The following is a 25,793-nucleotide window of genomic DNA, read 5'->3' as shown; positions in this document are numbered from 1 at the left end:
TTTTTTACTTCGCTTAAGGGGGTGTTTGTGCTCCATTATTTGTGAGTAATGTATTATGGAATAGTGACTGATGTTGAAACGTGTGGTTAAAAAAGAATTTTTTTATTTACGTGTAATATTATTTTAATGAAAAATGTATGGTTGAAAATGAATACTGTAGAAAAATAATGTGGCATAATAGTAGACAAACAAAGCCCAAGTTTTGTCTTACAAAATTTTAACCGCATTATTTTCTTATTCCAAATTTGTTATAATTATTTGTACTATTTTTCTTTCTTTTGATAATTTGTTCGCTGAATTTTTATAAAATAAAATTTTAACGAGGCATATATTGTGTAATGAGTTATTCAAGGGGATTGTCGCAATTTATATGTTTATTAGCGAATGATCGTTGTAACTCTACAACTTTAGTTATTACTTGCAACTCTAAGAGTGTGTTCCATTACTTTATTTTTCCTTAAAAATGTCATTTTTCCATCCAAATTCTTATTTTTGGGGGTATTTGATTGACAATTTTTTCATGAAAAATAAATTTTCAATTTTTGGTCATGTGATCATATTTTTTTTTAAAAATAAAGAAAATATAGGGTGAGATGAGTTTTATTTTCCACGTAATTCACTTTCTCTCTCTCTTTCTCATCTATTCCCCTCTATCATCAACTCGCAATTATCCGCACTTTAATTTTTCCCTATAAATATGGAGATTTTGTCCTCAATAAATTACACACAAGTGGCTTCTTTCATTTTTCTCTTTATTTTATAACACAAATTTATTTTTAAGCTTATTTTAGTGCATGTTTGGCTAAGCTAAATGTTACTTTAAACATTTTAATGCTTATCCAAACACGACATAATAAAATAATAGCTGCTAAACTGCTTGCACTCACAGGCACAAGCACCGATGGCCATTTCCGTTGTGCGATCACCCACATGGGAAGAAATTGACAGCGCTGAAAGGTAAAAAATTCACCCTCTCACTTCTTCATTCTTGTTATAGTATGCCATAAAAATTAAACTTTTTCTTTCTTTTTCGTATCGGCAGTTATCTTGTGTGCTGTATGTTCGATGAATCGGCGTCCTTGTCGTCCTCTATTCTATCGAGATTGCTTGAAAATTGTGATTATAAAAGAAAGGGAAACCAATTTCCGGAGAATTACGAAAATGAATGGGATGATATGTTGGAATCAGCGGGCATGGTTTTGGTTCAATCCATGAAGCAGCTCCAAAGGTAAAGAGTAAAGTTTTAATTCCTAATGAATTGGAATTTGAGGTTTTACTTTGTAATTTTTGGGCAAGGGAGTTTCTTGAATTTTCAACTTTGTTTTCTAATATTCAGGACATCTGAGATTTTCAAGGAGCTTAAATTGTTATTTGGCTCCGTAGCTGCTATTCCTGCGCAAGTTTTCCTCGCCGGGTATTGATTTTTCTTTTTTGCTTGAGTAGTTCGGTTCCATTAATTAAACGTTGGTTAGTGCTAAACATTTAGCGTCTGTTCGAGCCTCATTCTTTTTTTTAAAAAAAAAGTACATTCTTAAACGATATTTTTAAGTCATTTCAATCACACATTATTCAATAAAATAATATTACACTTAAATCTAAAACTTTTTCTTATTTTTTAAGCACACATTTTGCATCAATACACTATTCAAAAATTTATTTCTACGAAAAGAATGGGGCTCAAACAAGAGCTTAGAGCAGTATTTAATTTTATTAGCATTTTGCCATAAGGTTTCACTTATTTTATATATGCTTTTTCCTTAATAGCATTATAGGATTACCGGAATGTACGTGCTAAGAAGATTTTACCATATTGCGTTGAAATCCTTTTTTTCGCATCATTGCTAAGGGGGTACAGAGTCTTTCATTTACAAAATCAAAGTTTTTACTAAAGTAGTGTTTAATTTAATTCCAGACACTTTCTCAATAGCTTTCTTTGGATACTTATTATAGGCTTAGTGGAAAATGGGAAGATATGTATGAATATTTGTATGATTACTTGGAATGCACAGGAATCAGATTTAAAGGCTTGTTTGGCACATATTTTTTTTAAATCATTTTTATCCAATATCATTTTCAACCACACATTTTATGGAATCCACAGTTGTTCCCTACTTTTTCAACCATGCATTCTCCAAACAAATCATTTTCACTTGAAAAAATTTGTGCCAAACAAGCTTTAAGTATATGATGGAGCCTGGATATGTTAGTAATTGGAAGCTGTATGAAGTCAAGAATATGGTTGATTGTTAATGTGCTGTTGTGCTGTTTGTCTTGCACTTTGAAAGCAATTACCGCAAACATGCACAGTGATTTTTGCATTGTCATTTACGGTACCAATATCAAATGTGGAAGTGCAAGTACTCTTTGTCACACATTTGTGGCGGAGTGCTTGAGAGGTGCTACTATAGTGGTGGAGTGTTTGAGAGGTGCTACTATAGTAGCAGGAGAAGGTCTGGTTGCATGACCCTTGATGGTCGAGAATTCGACAAATGATAGCATCATTTTAGCACCTAATTAAACTAATTAGTATCTGAATTAATACATGTTTAATCTTGTGATCCTTTCTAAAAAAATATTTAATCTTGCGATAGAGTTTTGTATTTGCCGAAAAGTCTGTATTAGAATCTTTTTATCCAGCAGAGAATGTAAGGCCCTATTTGAGCTCCATTATTTTCTCATTAAAATGAAAAATATGACCGTTATTCATTACATCATGTCACTATATTTGACTTTTTATCTCTTAAGTGGCCCATAACGACTATATTTTTCATTTTCATTTTTACAATATAGTTCAAACGGGGGCTAAATGTAAAACATATAAAATATCTATTTGCAGAAAGTTGCAATAGTGAAGATTAACATGAAATGGAAAAAGGAAGTGAACTTCAGAAAATTATAAGTTCCAGTTTTGAATTATCAAAAGAAAAAAAAAATGAATATCTTGTTTATTTAGTAAAATGTGAGGTGGGACTGGCTCTATAAGGACCTTTTTCATATTAGATTGAATCTGTACAAAGGGAGATGGGGCCGTACTCTGAAGTTTAATTTTTTATCTTGTGCATTGGACCAAATATTATGTTTTCTACCTCCATTTGTGGTGCTCAAATGATGTTTTCTTGTTTAATGTCATTGAGTCTTGGAATTTACTTTTTGGGTGCATTAGTTGGTGGCGAACCTTTATAAAATTCACTTGATCTTTAGCTTTGCATGGAACACCACTGTAGGGTGTTGATTGTCTATCCATCACGTGATCTTTATCTACAGCTTCTCATGACCATGGTGTGAAGGTGGCATGTCTATTTTACTCTCTTGTACGTTGCCACGAGGAACTTATAGCTGTGTTGTTTTCTTCTTTTATTTCTAAAACTTTAGTCTTCGCTTTCTTTCACTCTTAAATCTGAGGTTCGAATAAAGCAAATAAATAAATGCTATGGATTGTTTTGTTTATCCACTTTTGATTATGGTGATCAAATACTAAAGATGAATGTCATGACTCTACTGGTCCAATATTTTTTCTTCAGGGTGTGTTTTCATATGTCAGAAGGCCACTTGACTGTTGCCCAAGGCTTTCTTGAGGAATTTCTTAACAATTGGAAATATGTGGATCAGCGGTATTATCTTCTCTTGAGCGCAGAAGCTAATGCATCCGACATAGAAGGATCTTGTTATAGGTTTTCTATAGGAGTCAATGAGTATTTGGAAGTTGTTGAGCTTTATGTGATGTCACTGCTTGCAATGGCTATAAAAGACACAGATCTTGCTATTTCTTGGGTAGAAAAAGCCATGCTACCTGAGGAGAGGCGTCAGGTAAATTAATGACTGTCGTTTCTTAATTCAGCTTCATGATAGTTAGGAATATTCCAAGTTCTGATTATGCATTACTGGAATTTGAAATTTCCATCAGAGTTCTGTGTAAACTAATTGCTCTTTTGCATTACATTTTGGCACCTTTTATACAGTTAGCTTTAAAATGACAGTGTTCCCATCCTTACCGTGATAAAAAATATAAATATGCTGTTTGCCAATTGCCTCCAATTTAGGATGGAGGTTTGCCAAGTAGGAAACACTAGAATCAGGAATTTTGTTTTGGCAGTCAATTCATAGACATGAGATGAACTCAAGCATGATAATTTATATTGCTTATGTTGGTCATTGTTGAAGAGATTAAACTCTGTGAGGCTATGACAGATAAGCAAGATAGGTAACTTGACTGAAAATATTTACTATTCATAGTTGGTTCAGACTTCATCATCTCATTGCAATTCACAACTACAAAAATTATTGACATTTTGAAAATCGTGTTGAGGTTTTTTGACTTCTACTTGACAATTCACTGGTAATTGTTTCCGATGAGACCTATTCTTGGTCGAAGTATCTTCTACAAATGTTTTTCATGGTTCCTAAATTCATCTGTGAAGTATTAATTTGATCTTCTACTCCTTTCATGTTACCAAATTATTTGATTTCAAGAGATGTGGCACCTCTCTGTAATTACCTCCCTTTCTAATGGACACTCAATAAATCTTCCCTATTACCTACATATAATAGCACACACGGCCACACTAATGTTTGTATATGAATTGGAAAAGGAAATATCCCTTCTTTTTAATGAATGAATGAGTTCATTCATTTTGACGAATTTATAGCATATTTTCTCGTAATACTTTTCACTTCACCTTCAAGGAGTTCGTTCTCCGTAAGCTCTGTTTAAATTTTTTGAGTGTTTTCTTTCCGGTCTACTTCTTTTATGGTGGTTGTGATCTACTAAATGCTCATACAAATTTCATCATCTTTTACAAAAAGCATTTTAGCTCAGTAAACAATCAAACCGACTTCCTATAAAATTAAAATGAAGATGCTAATAATCTCCTCTACATGCATGCGGTAACTTTGGATGCTAAGGAGAAAGATGTAGTGCAGTGGAAGTGAGTGGTTCAAAAAGAGATATCACAGAGTACCAAGTTGAGGATTTTATTGGAAGTCAAAGGTCAACATTGCATCTGAAGATTGCTTCGCATCATACTCCTGAGCTTTCATGTTATGATCACTTCTTCATGGATGTAGAAAATGCCTTTGCTCTTAGCCCTGTACTAGTGCATAGCATATGATGTCCTTTCATGCATGTACACAATTTTCTTTCTTCTGTTATGAACATTTTCAATGTGATGAAAAAAGTCTGCGATGTGTTTTTATGTGTATTATGTATGTCAGGTGCATGATGTATAAATTATGACTTGAATGTATCATTTAAAGATTATGCATTCACTGACATTTGTAAATTTCTTTCATTTGTCTTTCAGGAATTTTTGAGGCGGTTACATTCAATGAGTTCTTCCAAGGTCAACACTTCATCACAAGCTTCTATGTCACCTCAGCAGACAGATGAACACAAAACAAACTCTGATCCCTTTGGAGAACAAAAACAGTATAATGGACATCTGAAAGATTTTGAATCTGGACATCTAGCTGGTGGAGGGAATACTACAAAACAGGAAATTCTGAAATTGTCTAGACACAGAGTTCCATACTTCTGGTGGTTCCCTTCCATCAATCTGAAATTTGGCAACTATCGATTAGTTGTACCTAGTGGAAAAGTCTTGCTATCTTGCTTATTGTTGCTTATCTATTATTTTATGAGGAGGAAGCAAGCTGCATTAAAGAGGTAAGATATAATTCTCTTTGTGGTTCTTGTGCAAGCAATTAATATTTAAATATGATCAGGGATGGCTCCTCTTGTTCTAAATTTCCATGTCTCATAGCTAGTCAGCTATAGTCTTCTGGAGGATATATCTGTGATCCGTCTTCTTGTAGGAGATGCATAATATGTGGAGTGTAGAACTAAGAATTATTATGATCTAAGCAATATTTCTGAAAAGTAAACCGAGTAATCTTTTTTAAATATACACAGTAAAGGGGAACGTCATTAATTGTATCCATTATTGCAGCCATGACATTGTTCCATTGTCTGGATCGAAAAATTATGATTTTGATGGAAGATATATTTCGTTTTCCCTGTCAAGTGCATTATCACAATCTCTATTTGTTTGTACTTGCCTTTGCTGAGCATAATTAATATGGAAGGCTATGTAGCATGGACATTTCATCTAGAATAGTTTGTCCGTGTCGGACACGTGTTGATAGCGACACTCATCAGACACTTTACCATAAATATTTTCTTTTTTTATTGAAGTATTATATATTTTTAATTCAAAATTATTAGTAAATAACAAATAGATACTCATAATTAAAAAATTTCAATAAGAAAAATTAGTAACAAGTGTAAAACTAAATTTGTACAATATAAATGAAGAGTTTTAAAGAATTTTGTATAATATAAATGAAGAATTTTAAAGAATTTAATCAATGTATCGTTGACGTGTCGCGTTGGTACTTTTTTGAAAAATTGAGTGTCAATCCATGTCGGTGCATCATAGATGGAATGACTAGTTCAATATTTTAGCGCACATGACAATATGATGGAATGACTAGTTCAGCAGGTTGTTAGTCCACATGCTACGAGACCGACTGTTCCGTATAAATATTTTCTGTTGAATCCTTTGAGTGCATGTTATATTGGAGTGAAAGTAAATAATAGGATTTTTGTGGGCAATGATATTTATAATGTTGAAGTAATCCCATTAATACACATAAGAAAACTTTTTAACATCTAACTGGGTTAGATTAATATATTATTCATTGAGTTTAATATCAACCATTTTGTTCTTAAGGCCCATTTTAAATAGCTTTCGAAAAGTCAAAATAAGCTCTTGTCCCAAAATTACTTTTGGCCCTGTTTAAATAATTTTATGAAAGTGTTTCTTCAAGTTAGAGGCACTTTTAGGGGCAGTTGGTCTAATGTAGCTAAAAGGTGAATGAGAAAGAATGGTACGGTGAAAAGTGAATGAGAAAGAATGGTGCGGTGAAAAGAGCTGGTGGACTACAAAACCCTTTTGGGATGCTTGATCAATGGTCTAGCATTTTTAGAACAACTACTATGTGCCAATCTCGTCTTATTAGTTCATAATGGTAATTTAACCCTGGAAAGTATATGAAACGTATGTGATGAGTTGAGCTTGATTTTGGCTTATGAATGCACTAATAAAATAGGAACTATTTTAGCATGTTGCTACCTTACGGTTCCGTAATGTATATTCTATTGTTCAAACAGTTGTGTTTGTTTTGAAAGTTTATATCAGTAAATACGGGTTGGTGAAGGATGAGTAGGATTTATTAATTGGCATCCCATAAAATAAACATCTGTAGCCACTCCAATTCTTTCTGAAATTTTGATTGTCTTATCAGGAAACTATCTAAAATTGTTGCCACCTAATATTTATGTTCTGCCTGCACAGGGTTTTTACAAACAAAGCTGTATCCATCAAAAAGGCTCTGGTCGACTTGTGGCAACTTGCATTCTCATACCAAGTGAACCCTCTAGCCGCTGTTCAACCCCTCCCTACTGCAACTCGTGGAAGCTACTGATGTTGCATTCTTCCACTTTTGTCTAACTAGTCGAGCTATTATGAGATTGATTTGCCTTACCCTTTTTGATTTACACCGTTGCTGCTGGCAGTTGTGCGCATACAAAAAAAAGATTATGTGGGGGTACTTCAGCACAAGGTCATCTTGCAAGAACCGTGTATTGTTGTATGTGGAGTTTTGAGATCCCTTGTTTTGTATGTGAGGTACTCGAATGCTTATTGCGCGTAAGCATTTCTGATTCATTATATATATACAATAACATCTCTTATTGAACTACAGATGTAATTGCGTATGAATGAAAGTTTAGAATCCTTTTGACATTATTTTTCTAGATTGGGGGATGCGGATTGAGTTTTTGCCGAGGGCTTGAATGTTTGTACTGCTTGCTCTTTCTTGAAGAGGAAAATGATCTATCTCCTTGTTTTCTGAGCAGACTAATAACTTCTAATTATATTTTGATATGATAATTGTCATTGAGTTAATAAAAATATAAAAATGTATAATTGTAAATTATTAATTTATAATATTAAATAGGAAAATTATTGTAACAGTCCTCATTCGATACACTTAATAAAAATAAGGGCATCTTCAATGCAATGCATTTTATGGGTTTCAATATATAGGTGGTTTTTAAATAAAAAAGATTTTCAATTTACGTAATATTAATGGTCAATTACTAGACGATTTTGTTCAAATTTAATATTCAATGGATTATATCTGTAATTCAAATTTTATCTCTAATTTCAATCATCCTTGGTGTACATTATGGGGTACCTGATTGTTTACTCTTTATCATAGGACATTATTCAATTGAACAATTTATAAAAAAAAAGATTTTTTATCTAATTATTTGTTGACAATAATGCAAACGTCAACAAAGATGTAAAAAATGAGTGTACAAATGACATAAATCCTCTTATTTATATTTAATATGGTGTTAAATGTTTCATTAGCCACTGAACTTTGCAACATGTCACGATTTAATCACTGAACTTTATCAATTGTCTCATTTGCCAGTGAACTTTGATCCATCCAACTCTATCGCTCACCCGATAAAAATCATTAACAGACGTGTTGACGTGGCTTACGGAGAAAAACGATGTGACATGTTAAATCCTTCCAAGTGGTAAGTATTCGCCAAATCAACTTCCACGCCAGCAAAGACTCATCCAAACAAGGCTTTACCAACTAGAGAAACACAGTGCTTGTTTGGTAGAGATTTTGTTAATTAATTTTTTGACCGTTAGAGATAAAGTGGATCCTATTTGTAAGAGAAAAATTTTAAAAATTACGACTGAAATAGTGAAATAATAATAAAAAAATTGATTTTAATTAAATTTTAAACTTTACCTGCTCCATGAATTGTAAAAACCAAACCCTTCAGCGTTAAAAATCAATTTCCCCTAAACAAACCCTTGAGTGTGAATCCATTTCCTCCAAACTCATATCTCCAAATTGAACCCTTAATCGTGAAATTTCATTTCTCCCAAATCGAAACCCTTAAGCGTGAAATCCATTTCCCCCAAATGCTTAGTGTGAGCTTCAACAAAATCGTTGACAAATTGCAAGACATGAAAGAGGCGGAGTCTGCCAAATTGAGATCGGCAAGGGCACGAGCAGGGCAACGGGCGAAATTTGCCAAATTGAAAGACGCACAGCCACGATAAATAATGTGACATCAGTTTGGTGCATTGGTTTTTGAGAATAAATGCTAGAAATTATCAGCAACAATTGGGGGAAGATTCACAGCAGTTAAGTGTTTTTGTTTTTTCGGTGACGTTGCTGGAAATTAGCAGGCAACATTTGGTGAAGATGCACAGCAGTTCGGTGTTTTTGTTTTTGGGAATGTTATACATACATACATACATATATATTCCAATGAGCTTAATTGCACTGTTATTTTCATGTTTCTGCAGGATTTTAATACCATTTTCTTTATTATCTGTTTCAGTCTTTGATAATCATTTTTCCTTTGAAACATAAATGATATTCTGTTGGGTGAAAAAAGATGGCCGATCTTTAAGTTGGGTTTTTTGGTCATGATTTTACTGATCAATGATGTGGTGTTTACAATTTATTTGTTTCAATGAGTTATATGACGTTGATTCAAATGAATTAGGGCTTGAGAAACAAATTGATTTGGGATCGTAAATTCATGGTTTAGACAAAATGGGTTTTCATTTTTGAAGTCACGTTAGTTTCTTTGGTAAAGCCATGTTTTAAATGATGCGGAGCTGATGTGCAAGCTGATTTACAGAACACGTACCACTTGGAAGGATTTAACTTGCCACATCATTTTTCTTTCAGCCATGTTAGCACGTCTATTAATGGTTTTTATTGGGTGAGTGATGGAGTTGGGCAGAGCGAAGTTCAGTGGCCAATGGGACAATTGATGAAGTTCAATGAGTAAACCGTGACACATTGCAAAGTTCAGCTGCCAATAAAACATTTAACTATTTAATAGGAGATGGAAAGAACGAGAAATATTAAATTATAAAAATGAGTATATATATGTGTAGAATATTTTATTATATGAATGTGTGGTTAAAAATGAGTATATATATAAAGGAATTTTTAAATTATGGTTGTCAAATAGGGGCTTAATTGCTGAAACTCCAAAGTTGGAAAACCTATTTGTACAGTCACATATTAGGACCCTAACGGTCAATTCATAATTTTCTAATGCCAATCGATTGATAATTTAAATTGAAATTCAGAACAACTCTGATTATCTCTGATTATTTTTCAAGTACATTTTTCTTTCTCTTATTTTCAATTACACATTTTTTCAATTAAGTAATATTACACAAAAATTCAAATTTCTTTTCTTAGTTTTTAATCATACATTCTATTACTATTCTAAAATGCATTTTTCGGCAAAATGAGAAAGAGGAAAAAAAAAGTTATTTTCTAAAATGTTAACCATACAGAGTTGTTCTAAATTTCAATTTTGCCCGTTCTCAGTCTCCTTCGGGACAATATCGAAAATTCACATTATGATAGAAGTACCCAGAAGTGGTGAGCCCGAGCCCAAACAATCTGATGGTAACCCAAGCTCTGCAGAAGAAGGATTACACTCCCCTACAACAACACTGATGCTTGCTGGCTCTCTCGATGGACTACAAAGTAAATTTATACATAGTCCACAACTCCAGATTCTCTATTCTTTTCTTTAGATTACTTTTTTTCCCCCTGTTTGGTTCTTTTGATTTGTAAGTTGTTAAATTTGAGATTTTTAATTTAGTGCCCTTCCTAGAATAGGGAATATTGGTTAAGCGAGTTGACTATTACTCAATTAGCAACCTTTTAATGTTCAATTTTTAGGTGTCGCTGTCGATTCAGCTAGACTTTTTGAGTTGTATGCATACGCACACGATGTGTATTTTTGAAGTGTTTTAGTGCTCATATATGGTGAATTTTCTTTTGGCAGGGAATGTTATCAGTTCATGTCCACAAGGCCATGGGGAAAAGTTAATGATTTTTACTCAAACATGGTGAAAATGCTGCATGCCACTGCCAGAATTGTTTGGAAAGGAGGTGGGTGTTTAGTAATATTTCTCGATTTTGGATGTCCACTCAATTTTGTGTTTTTCTATTTCTTTCCATATCCATTTGTTGATTTGATTAAGAAGTCTGATTCTCAACTTTCTGATTGCTCATTTCTATAAAATAAGAGCAGTGTTGTCGAGGTTAGGCGGTAATATGATGGTGTCTCGATTTCTTTGAAATAATTGAAGAATGCTTTTGAGTACATGTTCATTGTCCTAACAAGTACAAATGCTGCAGATATGCAATTTTAAGTGAATCATTGTATTTTCATCAAATATGATAAGTACTTGAAGGGGTTATTGATTTTCTTATTTTCCCTCTTTATTTTTGTATCCTCATATTTTACTATAACTATGTGTTTCAAGGAGATGGTCGCAGTTTCTACAGTAAACTATAGACATGGAATGACCCAATTCTATATTAAAATGAGATGGAAAGGCCCTATATGAGAGATTATTAGTTGCTAGAAATACGAGACTGCTGGATTTGCAGGTTAGTGCTGGATTTTATCTCAGAGGCTGAACATAAAACTGAGATTACCTTCTGAAAGACACAATTGTGCCGACCATGGTTGTGTAATCAAGAGTTAGAATCAGTGAATCGTTTAAAAAATAATAATTGGCCGTGTTATATGGGAGCAAACACTGAAAAGGCACGCAACACAGAAATTTTGCGGGAGCAATGTGCATCTATATATACACACACACACACACACATACGTGTACACACATGTACGTGTATACACGTGTATATATATATATGTACACATGTATGACACATACATATGTGTACACATATGTACGTGTATACACACATATATATACACGTACATATGTACGGTATATGTATATGTATAGGTACATACGTATATGTGTATGTCCACGTACGGTATATGTATATGTATATGTACATATGTGTATATGTACGGTGTATATACACACATGTACATGTACACCGTACATATGTATATGTATATGTACACGTACATATCATATGTATATATATATGCATATATGTACATACGTGTGTATGTATATTTATAGAAGTGGAAATAAGCAAATGTTGAAATGGATATAATTTTATTGATATTAGAAAATTTGAATTACAAGATTAAATAAAACTTTGAAAATTGTAAGATTGAAATAAAGACGGTAAAAGAATACAAAAATTTCTTAAACTATCTTGAGAATGATTTATTTCCCGCTAAATCAATTCTCATTTGAGAGCTACACTGAATTAACTCTCTTTTTAGAGCCAAATTAACTCTAACGAGAACTGCACTCAATTAATTCTGAGGAGATTTTGAACACTTGATCTTCTTTTATAATTAAAATCTTGAACTCCGGACTTGAAAATTTCTTCAATTTGGAGGATGAATCTTGAATTATTGTTTTTTTTGAAACTTTTACACCGTCCATTTGAAAAAGTCTTCAATGAACTTTAATTTGTCTCCTGCTATTGGAACATCTTTTTGAAAGTTGATCATTCTTGAAAGACATCATCTTTTTGACATTTGCTTTGATAGTATCTTCGTAGATTACAATTCAAGCAAATTATTGAGGTTGACAATTCAAAATTGCAATTAATGTTTCATGATGAATATTTTGCCATTTTTATTGATGAAGAAAAATGGACTCAAACTGAAATTCCTTTGATTCAAAAAAATATTTGATGATGAATTATCAATGTCTCAATACTGTTTTGATGATTTATACCATCAAAATGACGAACCATTCTAAGGTCCCAATTTCAATTTTGAAGATGAAGAATTATTCAACCTCAATAATTTGCTTCAATTGTAATCTACGATGATAATATCAAAGCAAAGATAAATTAAAGTTGATTGAAGACTTTTCAGGATGATTGAAGACTTTTTCAAATGGACGGTACAAAAGTTTCAAATCTATTAAAATAAAAGTTATCAAATATTTTGAAAATAATATTTTTGAATGATTGAGAACAAGTAGGATCTCTATTGATTATATTTTGATAAATATCTTCAGGAATTTGTAAGATTTTTTTCATAAGATATCTTCTATTTCTTTTTAATGGGAATATATTTCTAAAAGATAATTCTTTTGAAGAATAAGTCTTTCGTTTTTTTGAAATTTTTTGATTATTTTATTACTACTGTTAAAAATTTCAGTAGTATTTTTGAGATATCTTATAATATCCTTATTACTTCTTTGATAATAAGTAGTAAGAATATTATCAAGATTATCTTTTTGAAATTTGAAGAGTTTTTTATGAGTTTTAAACTCATAGAACTTTGGTTCAGTTCCTAAAAAGGAATCTGATTGAGAATAAAATTTACCTTTATTCAAAGAATCATAATTCTTACCTTTATTGAAAAAATTTTGTCTTGAAAGGATTTTGAGGAAGATCCTGAAAAAGATTTGAATAATTTTTTGTATTCATAACTCTTACCACAATATTTGTTTTAGAAGAATTTTTAGGAGATAAGTTTTGTAAAATAGTTTAAGTTTCTTTGAATAAATAGTACTTTGAGATTAAGTCTAGACACAATATTGTCATTGGGTAAAATTTTATTTTGAAATACGTGAAGCTTTGAAAAAGTTGAAGAATTCTTTGTGGGTTATTCCATCCACTATGGTACCTAATCAACTGTTCTTAACTTGACTCTTTTAGAATCTGTTTTAACACTCTACCAAAGCCTAAATTAGAGGCATCGTTTCGATAATAATTGAAGCAGTAGGGTCAAGAATTAATAAGCATGGAATATTTTTGATAGCCTTTTTAACATTTTGAGCAGCTATTGTGTACTCGTGACTCTAGGGGTCCGGGTTCTTTTGTAGTCTTTTGAAAAGAGGAGCATAGATCAATCTTATCTCTTTGATAAAGTCGCCGACATAATTGACACAACCAGGAAATATTTGAAGAGAAGATTTGTTTAAGATTTTGTCAGGAATTTTTTTAGTAAAATCTAGACTTCTCTCTAAATTGGAATAATTGAACCATTTTAAATATTATGACCTAAAATCTTATTTTTGTTTGACATAAAACAATCTTTTTAGCAAAGACCGCTAAACCATTTTTTTTCATTACATACATGAATATTTTGATATGTTTGAAATTTTGTTCTATATTTTCTGAAAATATAAGAACATCATCAATGTAAACAATAATGAAATTTGAAAAAGGATTGAAAATAGGCAAAATTGCAGCCAAGGTACCAAACCTTTCTTTTATTAGCAGATTTTGCCCAAACCTTTAGTTTGTAACAACATGAGTACCAAACCTTTAAAAAATTCGCAGCTCTAGTCCAAATTGACGATTTTTATTTGTTTGACCCCAAAAACCATCAATTGACCCTAGAAAATTGAAAATTTAATAATTTGACCACACAAAAAAGGGTAAAGTAGTAACTTTACAAATTTAATATAAATTAATTGATTAATTAAACTAAAAAAAAAAAAGAAAAAAAAACTTCTCTGTATCTATTTTTTCTCCATCCTCACCTTCCCAAAAGGGGGGGAAATTGATAAATCCACAGGCCACCCGCCACCTACCGTTGATCATGCCACCACTGTCTGGCCATACCGCCAGTCACTTCACCTCCACCTCTCTCAAACTCCCTCTTTTCTCCACGCATCCCCACTAACTTCTTACCCCCTTCAATCAAAAGCTGTTATCTTACGAAAATTTCCTTTCAGTACAAATGGGAGCTATTATCAAATGGGAGGATACCACCACAACGAGTTCAGAGCTGGAACTGGATATTTGAATCTCCCTGCCACTCGATTTCCTTGAGTGGAGGTTGAATTTTGAATCCACACTGGAAAATTAAGTCATTCTTAGAGCCTCCATTGTAAATTAGATTGCAAAAATATGGTATTTTCTTGTGCTTGAATTGTTAATGATGATAATAATTGTTGTTGGGCTTGGGATGAGTTCCACCGTGAAACATGCTGTTGATTGCATCTCCGAGCTCACTTGGTGGATTGAATTTAGTTAAATGGCGTAGAGGGTCGTTGTTGAGGGAGAAAATGGTAGATTGATTTGGTGGCTATGGCAAGCGGCGGTGGGTGGCTATGGCAAGCGACGGTGGGTGGTAGTAGCGGATTGTTTTGGTAGGATTGGAAAAGGGGGCTTGGGGATTTGTGAAGAAGATAACCAGCTTTCCTTTTTTTTTATTCTTTTATATTAAAAAAGGTAAGTTACGACTTTACCCTTGTTTTGTATGGTCAAATTATTAAAATTTCAATTTCTAGGGTCAACTAACGGTTTTTGGGGTCAAACTAATAGAAACCGTCAATTTGGACTTGAACTGCGAATTTTTTAAAGGTTTGGTACTTACGGTGGCACAAACTAAAGGTTTGGGCAAAGTCTGCTAATAAACGATAGGTTTGGTATCTTGGCTGCAATTTTCCCTTGAAAATATCATTCACGATTTTTTTAAATTCAGAAGGAGCATTTTTTTAGACCAAATTGCATAACATTCCATTTGTATTGACCAAAAGGAACATTGAAAGTAGTTTTGTATTTATCTTCTTCTTTGATTCGAATCTGTCAGAAGCCTGATTTCATATCAAATTTTGAGAAGATAACAGCCTTGAATAATCTATTTAAAGGATCTTCCTTTAGAAGAAGTGGATATCGAATTCATTGAAGAGCAGTATTGAGAGGCTTATAATTAATAACAAGGCGTGGAGCACCTCGTTCAATTTCAGCTAAATTATTGACATAGAAAATTGACGAATTAACTCTAGGGAGATTTGCTCGAACGAATTAAACATTTGTCAAGTAAATTATTAATTTTCTTGATACAAAAGTCTAACAATTCTTTGTTCATTTGAATAGGACGAGATTTTGTAGGAATATTTGATTCATGAAAATTAGAAATTTAGAATTATATGGAAGAGATGCCACACGTTTCTTACAATCCCAAAAAGCATTTGGAATAGTACAATAAATCTCTTTTTCTATTTGTTTTTGAAGATTTGAAATTTTTTCTTGAATTGAGGATTTTGTAATTGTTCAATTCTTTGAAATTTAATTTTTCTTTGAGAAATCTAATATGATTTTTCTTGAAATTGATATAATTAACTATTTTTTAAATTGATGCTCGTTTTAAAGAATTTACATCTTTATAAGAAGGAAGATTTGTAAATTTGAAACAAATTCCTTGATAAAAAAAATTTGTAGTTAAACCTTTTGAATTAGCTTGAAAATGATAAATTTGAACAATAAAAGGGGTACTAAGAATTACTTCTTGATCCAAATCTTTTGCAAGTTAAAAAATATTTTTGAAACAAATGTTTGAATTACAAATATGAGCTTTTGAAAGTTTATATTGAATATTGAGTTTATTACCACTAGCACCATAAAGACGCTTAGTAGTTTTTTCAAAATATTTTGTAGGTATCAATCTTTCATGGATACAATTTTGATCAGCTCTAGAATCTATAAGGACTCTAGATGTAAATTTGAATTATCTTTTTACTACAATAGTCATATTGCAGTACCATTTTTTAAGTTGAATACGATTAATAACAATGGTTTCTTCTTCAGATTGAATAATTGAAGGAATGAGAGGATTTCATTTTTCATCAGAAGAATTAGAAGAGGATAAATAAGGAGTTTTTGACTTTTGTTTTTTATCTTGAGTTTTGAGAAGAGAAACTTTCATTCTAACATCTTTCATTTTGACGTTCAAGAATAGAAATTTGTGATTTCATAAAATTGACTTTCGATTTTAAATCAGAACTAGATGATTTAAGTTTCAAAACGATTTAAAATATTTTGCATTTTGAAAGGTTCAGCTTTTGATTTTGAAGGAAGAAGGGAATTAAATTTATTTTTGAGTTGTGGATCTTCAATTTGATCAACAATCTCTTTGATAAGTTTTTCTTGTTTAGTAAGAACATTTATAGTTTTGCAACCACAAAGTTTTTTTTTACTTTGACTAAAGGTTCAGCTTTTGATTTTGAAGGAAGAAGGGAATTAAATTTATTTTTGAGTTGTGGATCTTCAATTTGATCAACAATCTCTTTGATAAGTTTTTCTTGTTTAGTAAGAACATTTATAGTTTTGCAACCACAAAGTTTTTTTTACTTTGACTTGAAGAGGATTGAGAATTTGAACTCGATTTAGCATCAGAATCTTCTTGATGTTGATCAACATGTTCTAACTTTGAGTTAGACTCATTATCAAAACTAGAATTTGAATAAGTAAGATTGAGAAGTTGAAACGTAATATCTTCATCTATTTGAAGATTATTAATCTTTCTTTTGAGAGGACACTTATCAGAATAATGCCTCGATTTTTGACATTTTCAACAAGTAACATTACTTTTTCTTGAAAATCTTTTTTTTTTTTTTTTTTTAGAATAATTTTTTGAATAAGAGGGTTTTTGAAAATTCTTTTCCTTTGAATAAGATTTTATTTTTGAAAAAAAATTTCTTTTTGTTTTTTATGGAGGAATTTTTGAAAATTGAACTTTTTTACCTTGAAGTTTATTTATTTGAGAAATTTCATCATTAATAAATTGAGATTCAATATCGCCAATAGTATTGATGTTATTTGAAGTAGAGGAAGATGATATTTTTGATAACTGAGTCACAAGTTCTTTTAGAACAATAATCTCAATTTTGAGACTATTTTTTGGTTTAGCCTCATGCTTGTTTATTAAAACTGGCTCTATTGACTTAATACCTTTTGAGGAAGATGTCTCAATTTTATAATTTATTTCAATTCTGTTGAGTTGAGAACAGACAGATTGAAGAACTACACTAGTGTAGTTATTTTGAGATTGGTATTTTTTATATCTTTAACAACAACTTGAGATTCATTAAGCCGTTCTTCAGATATCTTTTTGAAAGGAGAATCAAGAATTTCAGTACTTTCATGTGGAACTACAATCTTTTGCAAAGAAGGATGAGAAGATTGAATATTTTCTCTAATAGGAGTTTTCCAAATCTTTTTTGGAATATTTGTGGTTTGAATAGTTTTTTCTTTCTTTGAAAAAGTAGGTTTTTTGTTAAAAACTTTGAAATATACCAACTTATAAAAACTTAAATTTTCAAGGAATTCATAAAAGTCTTCCCAATAAGATTCTCTTTTGAAAAATTCTGACGAAATATTTTTCGAAAACTTATAGAATCAGGAGTTTGATCAGTTTTGAATTCATTTCCTCTATCAATTGTAGAAGAAATAACATTAGTTTGATGATCAAGTCTTTTATTTTGAGAAGAAAGCATATGAGATAAAGTTGGAGAATCAAGTTCTGATTCTTCTTCTTTCTCTGTATATTGAGGTTTTGGAATATTTGGAGTGAAATCAATACCTGTAAGAGAGATGTTGAAAATATAGCAAACTCAAAAGAAGTTCTAGATCTATCTTCAAATCTAGAAGAGTAAGATCTTTGAAACCTAGAAGAAGATCATTTAAAAATCATTTTGACGTTTCCATCAGGAAAAGTAAGAAGATCCTTTAAAATTCATCCTTGAGGTTGTAAGAATCAGTTTATCTTATTTAACTATTTTTATCGTGGTAGATTGTTATAATTTCATTGAATTTAATTATGTCTTCTATTTCAAATTGGTTTCAGAATTCTAGAAATAGATTTGAATATATTTCAAATGTTTTTCAAAATGAAGAAGAAATTGATCAGACACGTGCATCATTCGCATCATCAAATGATTTCAATAATCATGAACTTCAAATTGCTCAAATAGAATAAAGATTACATAACTGACAATTCCAAAGGTAGAAAAGAATTCTATCTATGAAATAGGAAATTTTGATTTTACTTAAAATTATGTTATCAAAATTTTTGAACAAACATTATCTATCAAAAATCAAAATGCTCACATCAATTTATTTTCAAAAGAATCAATTGAATCCTACAGGAGAAAAATTAAATATCTTTATGTTGGATTAGTTCAAATTGCTATCAAACCTTTGTTTAGACATGGGTTAGACATTTCTATTCTCTTAACTCTTCGAGATAAGAGACTTCTTAAATTCAAAAATTCATTATTATCTGTTCTAAAGTCAAATCTAGAAAGCGGTCCAATATATTCAAATTGTTATCCCAATTTTTCAATCAATCTCAATGATGGAGCTATTCTTAATACTCTAAATCTTCATATTCAAACAAAAAATCTCAATTTCGATGATCGTTCAAATGCTTTTGCTATAATATACAGAATATATTACAAGCTCATAAATACTCAATTCAATATTGGTGCCTTACGTTAATCCCCTAAAGATGAAAGTCTTTTGGTTGAATGTAATCTTTTTTATTCAAACACCATGATTCCTAAGAGAATTTCTTGGAATCTTCAAACTCGTGGACTAGAATGAAATTTTGAAAATGTTCAAAATGCTATTCTTGCTCTTGTTCAAACTCCTTATTTATCCTCTTCTAATTCTTTTGATGAAGAATTAAATCCTCTTTCCTTCAATTATTCAATCTGAAGAAGAAATTATTAAGGTTATTAATCGTATTCAACTTAAAAATGGTATTGCAATATGACTATTGTAGTCAACAAAGAATTCAAATTTACATCTAAAGTCCTTATTGATTCTAGAGCTAATCAAAATTGTATCTATGAAGGATTGATATCTATAAAATATTTTGAAAAAACTATTGAGCGTTTTTATGGTGTTAGTGGTAAGAAACTCAATATTCAAATATATATATATATATATGGGTGTGCACATGGCAGACATGGGTGTGGATCGTAGTCTATGATGTACGGACCCGGACACGTGTGTCCGACATGATACGTGTCGGATACGTCGATTCTTGATTTTTCAAAAAAAGTACCGACATGACACGTCGTCAACACATTCATTAAATTCTTTAAAATTCTTCATTTGTATAGTTTAAAATTAGTTTTATACTTATTATTGATTTTTTTTTTGTTGAAATCTTTTAAATATGAGGAATTATTTGTTATTTGCTAATAACTTTGAGTTAAAAATATATAATAGCTATAGTAAGAAATAAAAATGATTATTGTAGAGTGTCTGAAGAGTATCGGTATCGACACGTGTCCAACACGGACACGCTACCCTAGTTGGAGTGTCCATGCTACATAGATTGTAGTGTTGTACTTGATGAAAACTCAGCTGCTAAAAGAAAAGAATTTACCAGTAGAAGGCTGTGCTGTAGTCGCTGGGCATAAAGACAAAGGGGTGTCTGCTTCTAAACAAGTTTGCTCTTTCTGTATGTTGCCTAGTCTATCCCACTTCCACTGGATCATATTTCACCTTTGCCTAGTATATTTATTAATATGTATACATGCAACTGTGCTTTCAAGAGTCCATTGGTGCAATTGAATGTGATGGTTTTTACGGAACAGAACAATAAGAATTATAATTTTTCCCAGATCCTTTAGATGTTTTAACTTATTCATGCGGTGCAGGACTGCTTAATTTTTGTTCTGAAACTGTGTTACCAAAGACTTTGAGTTGAAACAAACAAGAGAAACATATTTAGGGTTGGTATACAGTGCTACTTGAGGGATTTGCTTTGAATAAAGGGCTGCAAAACTCTTTGCATGAAGAAATTCAGCAAATCTCTAAATTTCTACTACACCTTGTTTTAGCCCATCCCATTCCAAAAAGGTCACATAGGAAAATTTTATCCCCCTATATCATTAATGATTCTGAGTTTTATTGTTTTTCCTCTTTATTTCTTCTACATGAGTAGTTGGTGAGCTTTCCAGCCCCTTTACCTTATGTTCTGGACTTAGCCTTGGTCACTCTTCTCTTCCAGTCTGCTAGCATTATCTATAACCAGTTTCCTTATCTCAATGCTGTTAGAACCAAATGTGTTACACTGCTACCTGTGTGTCTGTTCAGCCATTCCCATTTCATTCCATTTCCTAACACGTGGATGCCCTACATAGCCACATGAAAGACTCGTATTTCCTTTATGAGGTTTTGATCAAGAATCTTAAAGCATGTGTGGAAAATGTTTATAAATGGTTTAAATTCTAATTTCTAATTAGGTTTAAATTATAAATAGATAAAAAAGAATGGTGGATAGGTTGGTAGTACTTGTGAGTCCTTGAAATGTGTGGTTAAAAAGTGACTTGAGTGTTTATAAACATGAGACAAACATAGGCTTTGTCAGTCTTTGAGAGCACCAATGTAAACGGATGAGTTCGGCACCTTGTTCCCACTCTAAATCTTATCAGAAATACCAGTGGCACATCTAACTATTCTCGACCATAACCTGCCAACTGAAACTTCTGAATGTAATCTGCCAGACTGCAGCCCTGCTAAATAACTTGTACTATTCTGAAAAAAATTGCTTCAATAAATCAAGGATTGGTAATAGTTAGCAACTAAATTCAGGTAAAGATACATAGCTAGTTCTAACTAACTATAAAAGGGACTAAGTGATAACATACAGACCTTAAAACCCTGATAAATGCAGTTATTAACAGAGACCTTCAGATAAATATGTGAGATGTATTCTGCTAAATAGTTCATACTATCCATTATTTTTCAAATTGGGGACAGTGAATAATAGGAAAGTCATTGATGTTTTTATATACACAGATACATGGAGAAAGGATAGAAGAGCTCAAGATATTGAAGAAGCCATTAATTGTGCAGCACCTGGGAAGATAAGGATAGTTTCTGTTACTAAGGTAGCACCATCTTTAGTTATTTCTCAGCTCATAGTTAAAATTTATGAATTCTAGTCATTTACTCAAAGCAATATAAAAACATGACTTCCAAATTTCTGCTGTTGTTTTTACAACATTCTAAAGGGAACCTAATATGTTCTAGGTATCTTGTGAATTTCATCTTAATTTCTCTGCTAAGTGGAGACGCTTGCCTTTCAATGATAAAACTGGGTGGGACCACACCAAACTGTGTAAGAAGAATATTGTGGATAATGCTGTTTGTTGACATGGTCACAGTGATCAGTTTATTAATGAGGCTAGTGATATGCAGTTGATGTTGATGACAAGGATGAAGAAGAAACAGGAAATAAACCATCTAGGTTTCTTTTAAGCAGTTTTAACCATCTTCTACACCAATTGGGAGGAAAATTACTATCCTACAGGATGTTTGCATGAGATATTAAAGCCTCATGAAACGTGAAAGACTGAGATCTCTGGATTGTTGTATAGTTGGAAAACACCAATAACTTTATTTGTCATTGCAATTCTGAAACTGCATCTGAGGTCATAGACCAGAAGGAAATAGGTGAATCCATATCTATTGTGATCAGGTGTTAATCATATTTCGTATATATTCTTTTGTTCTTATGTTGGTGATCCTTGCCAGTATGTCAATTGAAGCTTGAGATTGGAATTTTTTTTACAAGGGTAAATCATTGCATGCCCATCAGGACATGCACAATTGGGTATGTCAATTATAGTAGGGTATACCCCAGTCATTGACTATCTTCTCCCTGGTTGCGTGTTCTAAAATGACTGGCTTGAACTACGCTCTCATACTTCCTTTTACTAGTTGTAGTGTTATGTATGTCTGGTACCATATTGGCAGGGACCCTCGTGGGAAAAAATGAATGGAAAAGACGTTGATTTGGCTATGCTGAGTCATTGCAAAATAATTTTTATAGAACTGGTCGGAGTTGCTTTAATTATTTCACTGGTCTCTCTCTACCAGCTGTTGTGCCTATGGTTTAAGGCCTAAGGGTATAGAAGTTCGATGTAAGCCTGGTTTTTGACAAAGATCTCTGAGTATGATTCTATTCTACATTTGTAGGGACTTAGATTCTTTTTAACTCGTGTAAACATGTCTTACATTTTAGCTCAAGCTTAGCCGCTTGCATTTTCTTTGATGTGACCTAGTATCAGTTGGCTAAGTCGTCTAAGTATCAACAGTGGCCACCACAACATGTGGTTATCGATGGATAGAAAGCTAAAACAAAGTGAAATTAGCTTTGACATAGTTGGACTTTAGTGGATTTGGCTATTCACTTTCTAACCACACTTTTTAATTATTGCAGTGGTCTACCAACGGAGTGCTTTGTCTTCCATGCACGAGCAGCAGAGTCTTATTACCTTGTGCAGAGGTTGCCTATCGATACTCATCTTGCTTCTTTTTAAAATCTCATTGCCTTAAGCATGAGTTGCTTCTTATTCGTTATTCTTTTACGATTCTATGTTTAGGATTTAGTAAAAGTTAGCGTTAAGCTTAATAAATAAAATAGAATCGTAAAAGAATTGTAATGCTACCTTTTACTAAATCCTATATGTAGAATTGTAAAAGAACAACTAATTAAAGGAAAATGGAGTTGGCAGGGAACAACAGAGGTGGTATTGTACTGAAAATATGGTGGGGTATATTACTGATTTGATGGAGGTGGTGCAGGTCAACAGATCCTTATTATGTAATTTTCTTTAACAGGTTGTGATGGATGCATGAGTCAAGACAATAATTATTCGTTAGAGATAGTTTGAGATGAGGAATTTTGGAAAACTTCAGGGATTTCATTCAGCCCAAAATAGAAAGCAGTAAATATTTTGAGATGAGACAATAATTAATAGTTGTTTTGAATTTAAGATAAAAAGTTTCGCAGCACAAGAAATTACTTTTGAGGACAACTTACAAGTCTGGGATTATGGGATTTGTTAAGAGTGCGCAGTGTGCCAAGTTGGTCATGCAATCAAGTGAAATGGCTAATTCAAAGGACATTTTAGTCTAGCTAATGTTCAAATAACGTTTACATAGCAGTAAAATTTTCTTAGAATTTCGGAATCTCTTTCACTTCTTTTTCTTTCTCATTAACGTTTTTGCATTTGTAGAAGGATGGGACCTGTGTGAAAATGATGTGCATTGAGTTGGTTGCTAACCGTTTCCTGCGCAAGGTAGTTCCTTCAATTAATAGCCTTACAAGTAAAACTCTGTCATGAAATACTTACTAGTTATATTTGACTTCTATACTGCTTTAACTTGAAACCACGATGTAATTTTGAACTTCAGAGAAATAAGTCACATATTTCTTAAAATTCTTTTGCAGTTTCTACAAGGAATTTGAGAGTATTTCTTAGCTCATGAACATCAAAACTTCCCTAGTTTCTTAATATGCGCTTCAAGAATATCATAGAGCAGAAAAGCCAGCCCAGGAAAGGGATTGCGATTAAGGCTCAGAACCACAAAATGCAAGCTCTACATTAGGGTTGGCAAACAGGGCGGGTTCATGGAGGGGCAATTTCTTGCCACGTTACCCATTTAAGGCTAGGCTTTTGCCTCGTTTATTTATTTATTTTTAGGGAGATACTATATGTATCTAATCATTTACCAAATGGATGATCGAATTGACAGGTGTCGCGCCCTTCTTGGAGTGGAGGGGCGCCACTTGTCAATTCGATCAAAAATTAGGTAAGACATTTGGTACAAGTAGATTAATTCTTATTTTTAATAGTTTTTGATAACTTATTTTATTGTTCTCATTCATTGAAGTGAGGCAATAATATAATTTTTAAAATTTTTAATTAATTAATTAATTTATTTTTAAAAGTTATATTATTCGAATATATTTGGTAAACTAAGATTTTTTTTATTGTTTATCATATTTCTTTGATAATCATAATTGTCATCTTCTATTAGAATTAATGAAATTTTGTTGAGTTTTTTTATTTAAAGTATTGGATTCTAAAAAAAATAATAATAATAATAAATAATAATAATTAAACAGGGAGGGGCCTTTAATCGACCCAATTACCCGATTAAGCAAGTAATCCCCGCTCCGAGCCATGGGTATTGGGTTCACCTGGTTTTTTTGCCATCCCTACTTTACATCAATTATGTTTCATATTCTGTATATTGCAGTATAAGATTGAAATTCCAACGTGTCTATTTTCTTTAGACTTTGTGATCTCGTGGACGATTACAGATGGTTCGAGTTCTGTAGCGACCGCAGTTAGGGAAGTGGCAGCTGCTGGCGCCGAAGTGGATGCACTGCTAAAGTCGATGAATGGCACAGATAGACATGCTACTGCTCCGCCTGCACGTCCGGATGGCCTTTGTCTTCTTGATGTAGGATATACAGAATTTGATAAAGAGTTGCCGTATTCCTTGAGAAACTGAATCTCCGTGTACATGATGGATTGGCCAGGATTAATTCATATTTCTACATTTTTGTATTAACATTATTTTCATTTAATCTTATGATGTTTGATGCGAATAATACTTAAATTAGACCGATAAAATTATGCAATACGTATTAAAATAATATAAATTTGAGATGGTTTTAGATTGAATTATTAAAAAAAAAAAAGGTTAAACCCTAACCTTAAGGGTCCCCCACCACCCCTGCCCTGGAGTATCATGAGAGAGGTAAATCGCAGGTTATGCCTCCAAGGGTATAGGGTGGAAGGCTGTTTGTACACTTGTACTTACCCAAGAGTCAAATCCATATTTCAGGATTTGAACCCTTGATGCAGCAGCCTCAAGCAAAGTTGGATTTCTCCACCCTCCCTTTTTACTACTTGGAGATGTGCCTTGGGGGCGTTTTAGATTGAATTATTCATTCACTATGTGATGGATAATTGAGAAAAAGTTAATTAAATTGCTTATAAGTAAATGAGTAGGTTTCAAGATAAATAACTTTTTATATTGTAGTTAAAAATAATGAAGTTACTTGCTTTGATATGAAAGCAAGAGTTACTTTTGAAAATAGTAACTCTTTATTTACTTAAATGGTAGAGAAAAATAAATTATTCAAACATGTTTATAGACAAAAAGTAAATTTTCTCATAAGTTTTGGAGTAATTAACTATTTTGTTAATCAAAATACTTAT

General features: G+C 32.1%; 2 protein-coding genes across 2 annotated transcripts; both read left to right on the top strand.

Moving 5' to 3' along the window:
• The first annotated feature begins 815 nt into the window (after window positions 1-815).
• LOC111366329 (protein APEM9) lies at window positions 816-7,811 on the top strand. The gene is made up of 6 exons (XM_022987072.1): window positions 816-957; window positions 1,043-1,228; window positions 1,337-1,414; window positions 3,522-3,807; window positions 5,301-5,662; window positions 7,353-7,811. Exons 1-6 carry the CDS (start codon window positions 902-904, stop codon window positions 7,480-7,482), a joined length of 1,098 nt encoding a protein of 365 aa, XP_022842840.1. The 5' UTR covers window positions 816-901; the 3' UTR covers window positions 7,483-7,811.
• Window positions 7,812-10,531: 2,720 nt separating this feature from the next.
• LOC111365628 (tRNA pseudouridine synthase A) lies at window positions 10,532-25,180 on the top strand (the record flags this gene model as incomplete). Its single annotated transcript, XM_022986166.1, is given in 8 exon segments — window positions 10,532-10,608; window positions 10,913-11,019; window positions 20,108-20,227; window positions 21,571-21,662; window positions 21,805-21,892; window positions 21,973-22,106; window positions 23,796-23,886; window positions 24,914-25,180. Coding segments are annotated over 8 exon segments (876 nt in total), but the record flags the coding sequence as incomplete, so codon positions are not given.
• Between the last annotated feature and the right edge of the window lie 613 nt (window positions 25,181-25,793).

Source organism: Olea europaea, chromosome 17 (assembly GCF_002742605.1).
Source record: "Olea europaea var. sylvestris chromosome 17, O_europaea_v1, whole genome shotgun sequence".
In the NCBI taxonomy this organism is placed as follows: Eukaryota; Viridiplantae; Streptophyta; class Magnoliopsida; order Lamiales; family Oleaceae; genus Olea; species Olea europaea.
The sequence above is the reverse complement of the archived record's forward strand: the minus strand, read 5'-3'. Positions and strand labels throughout refer to the sequence as shown.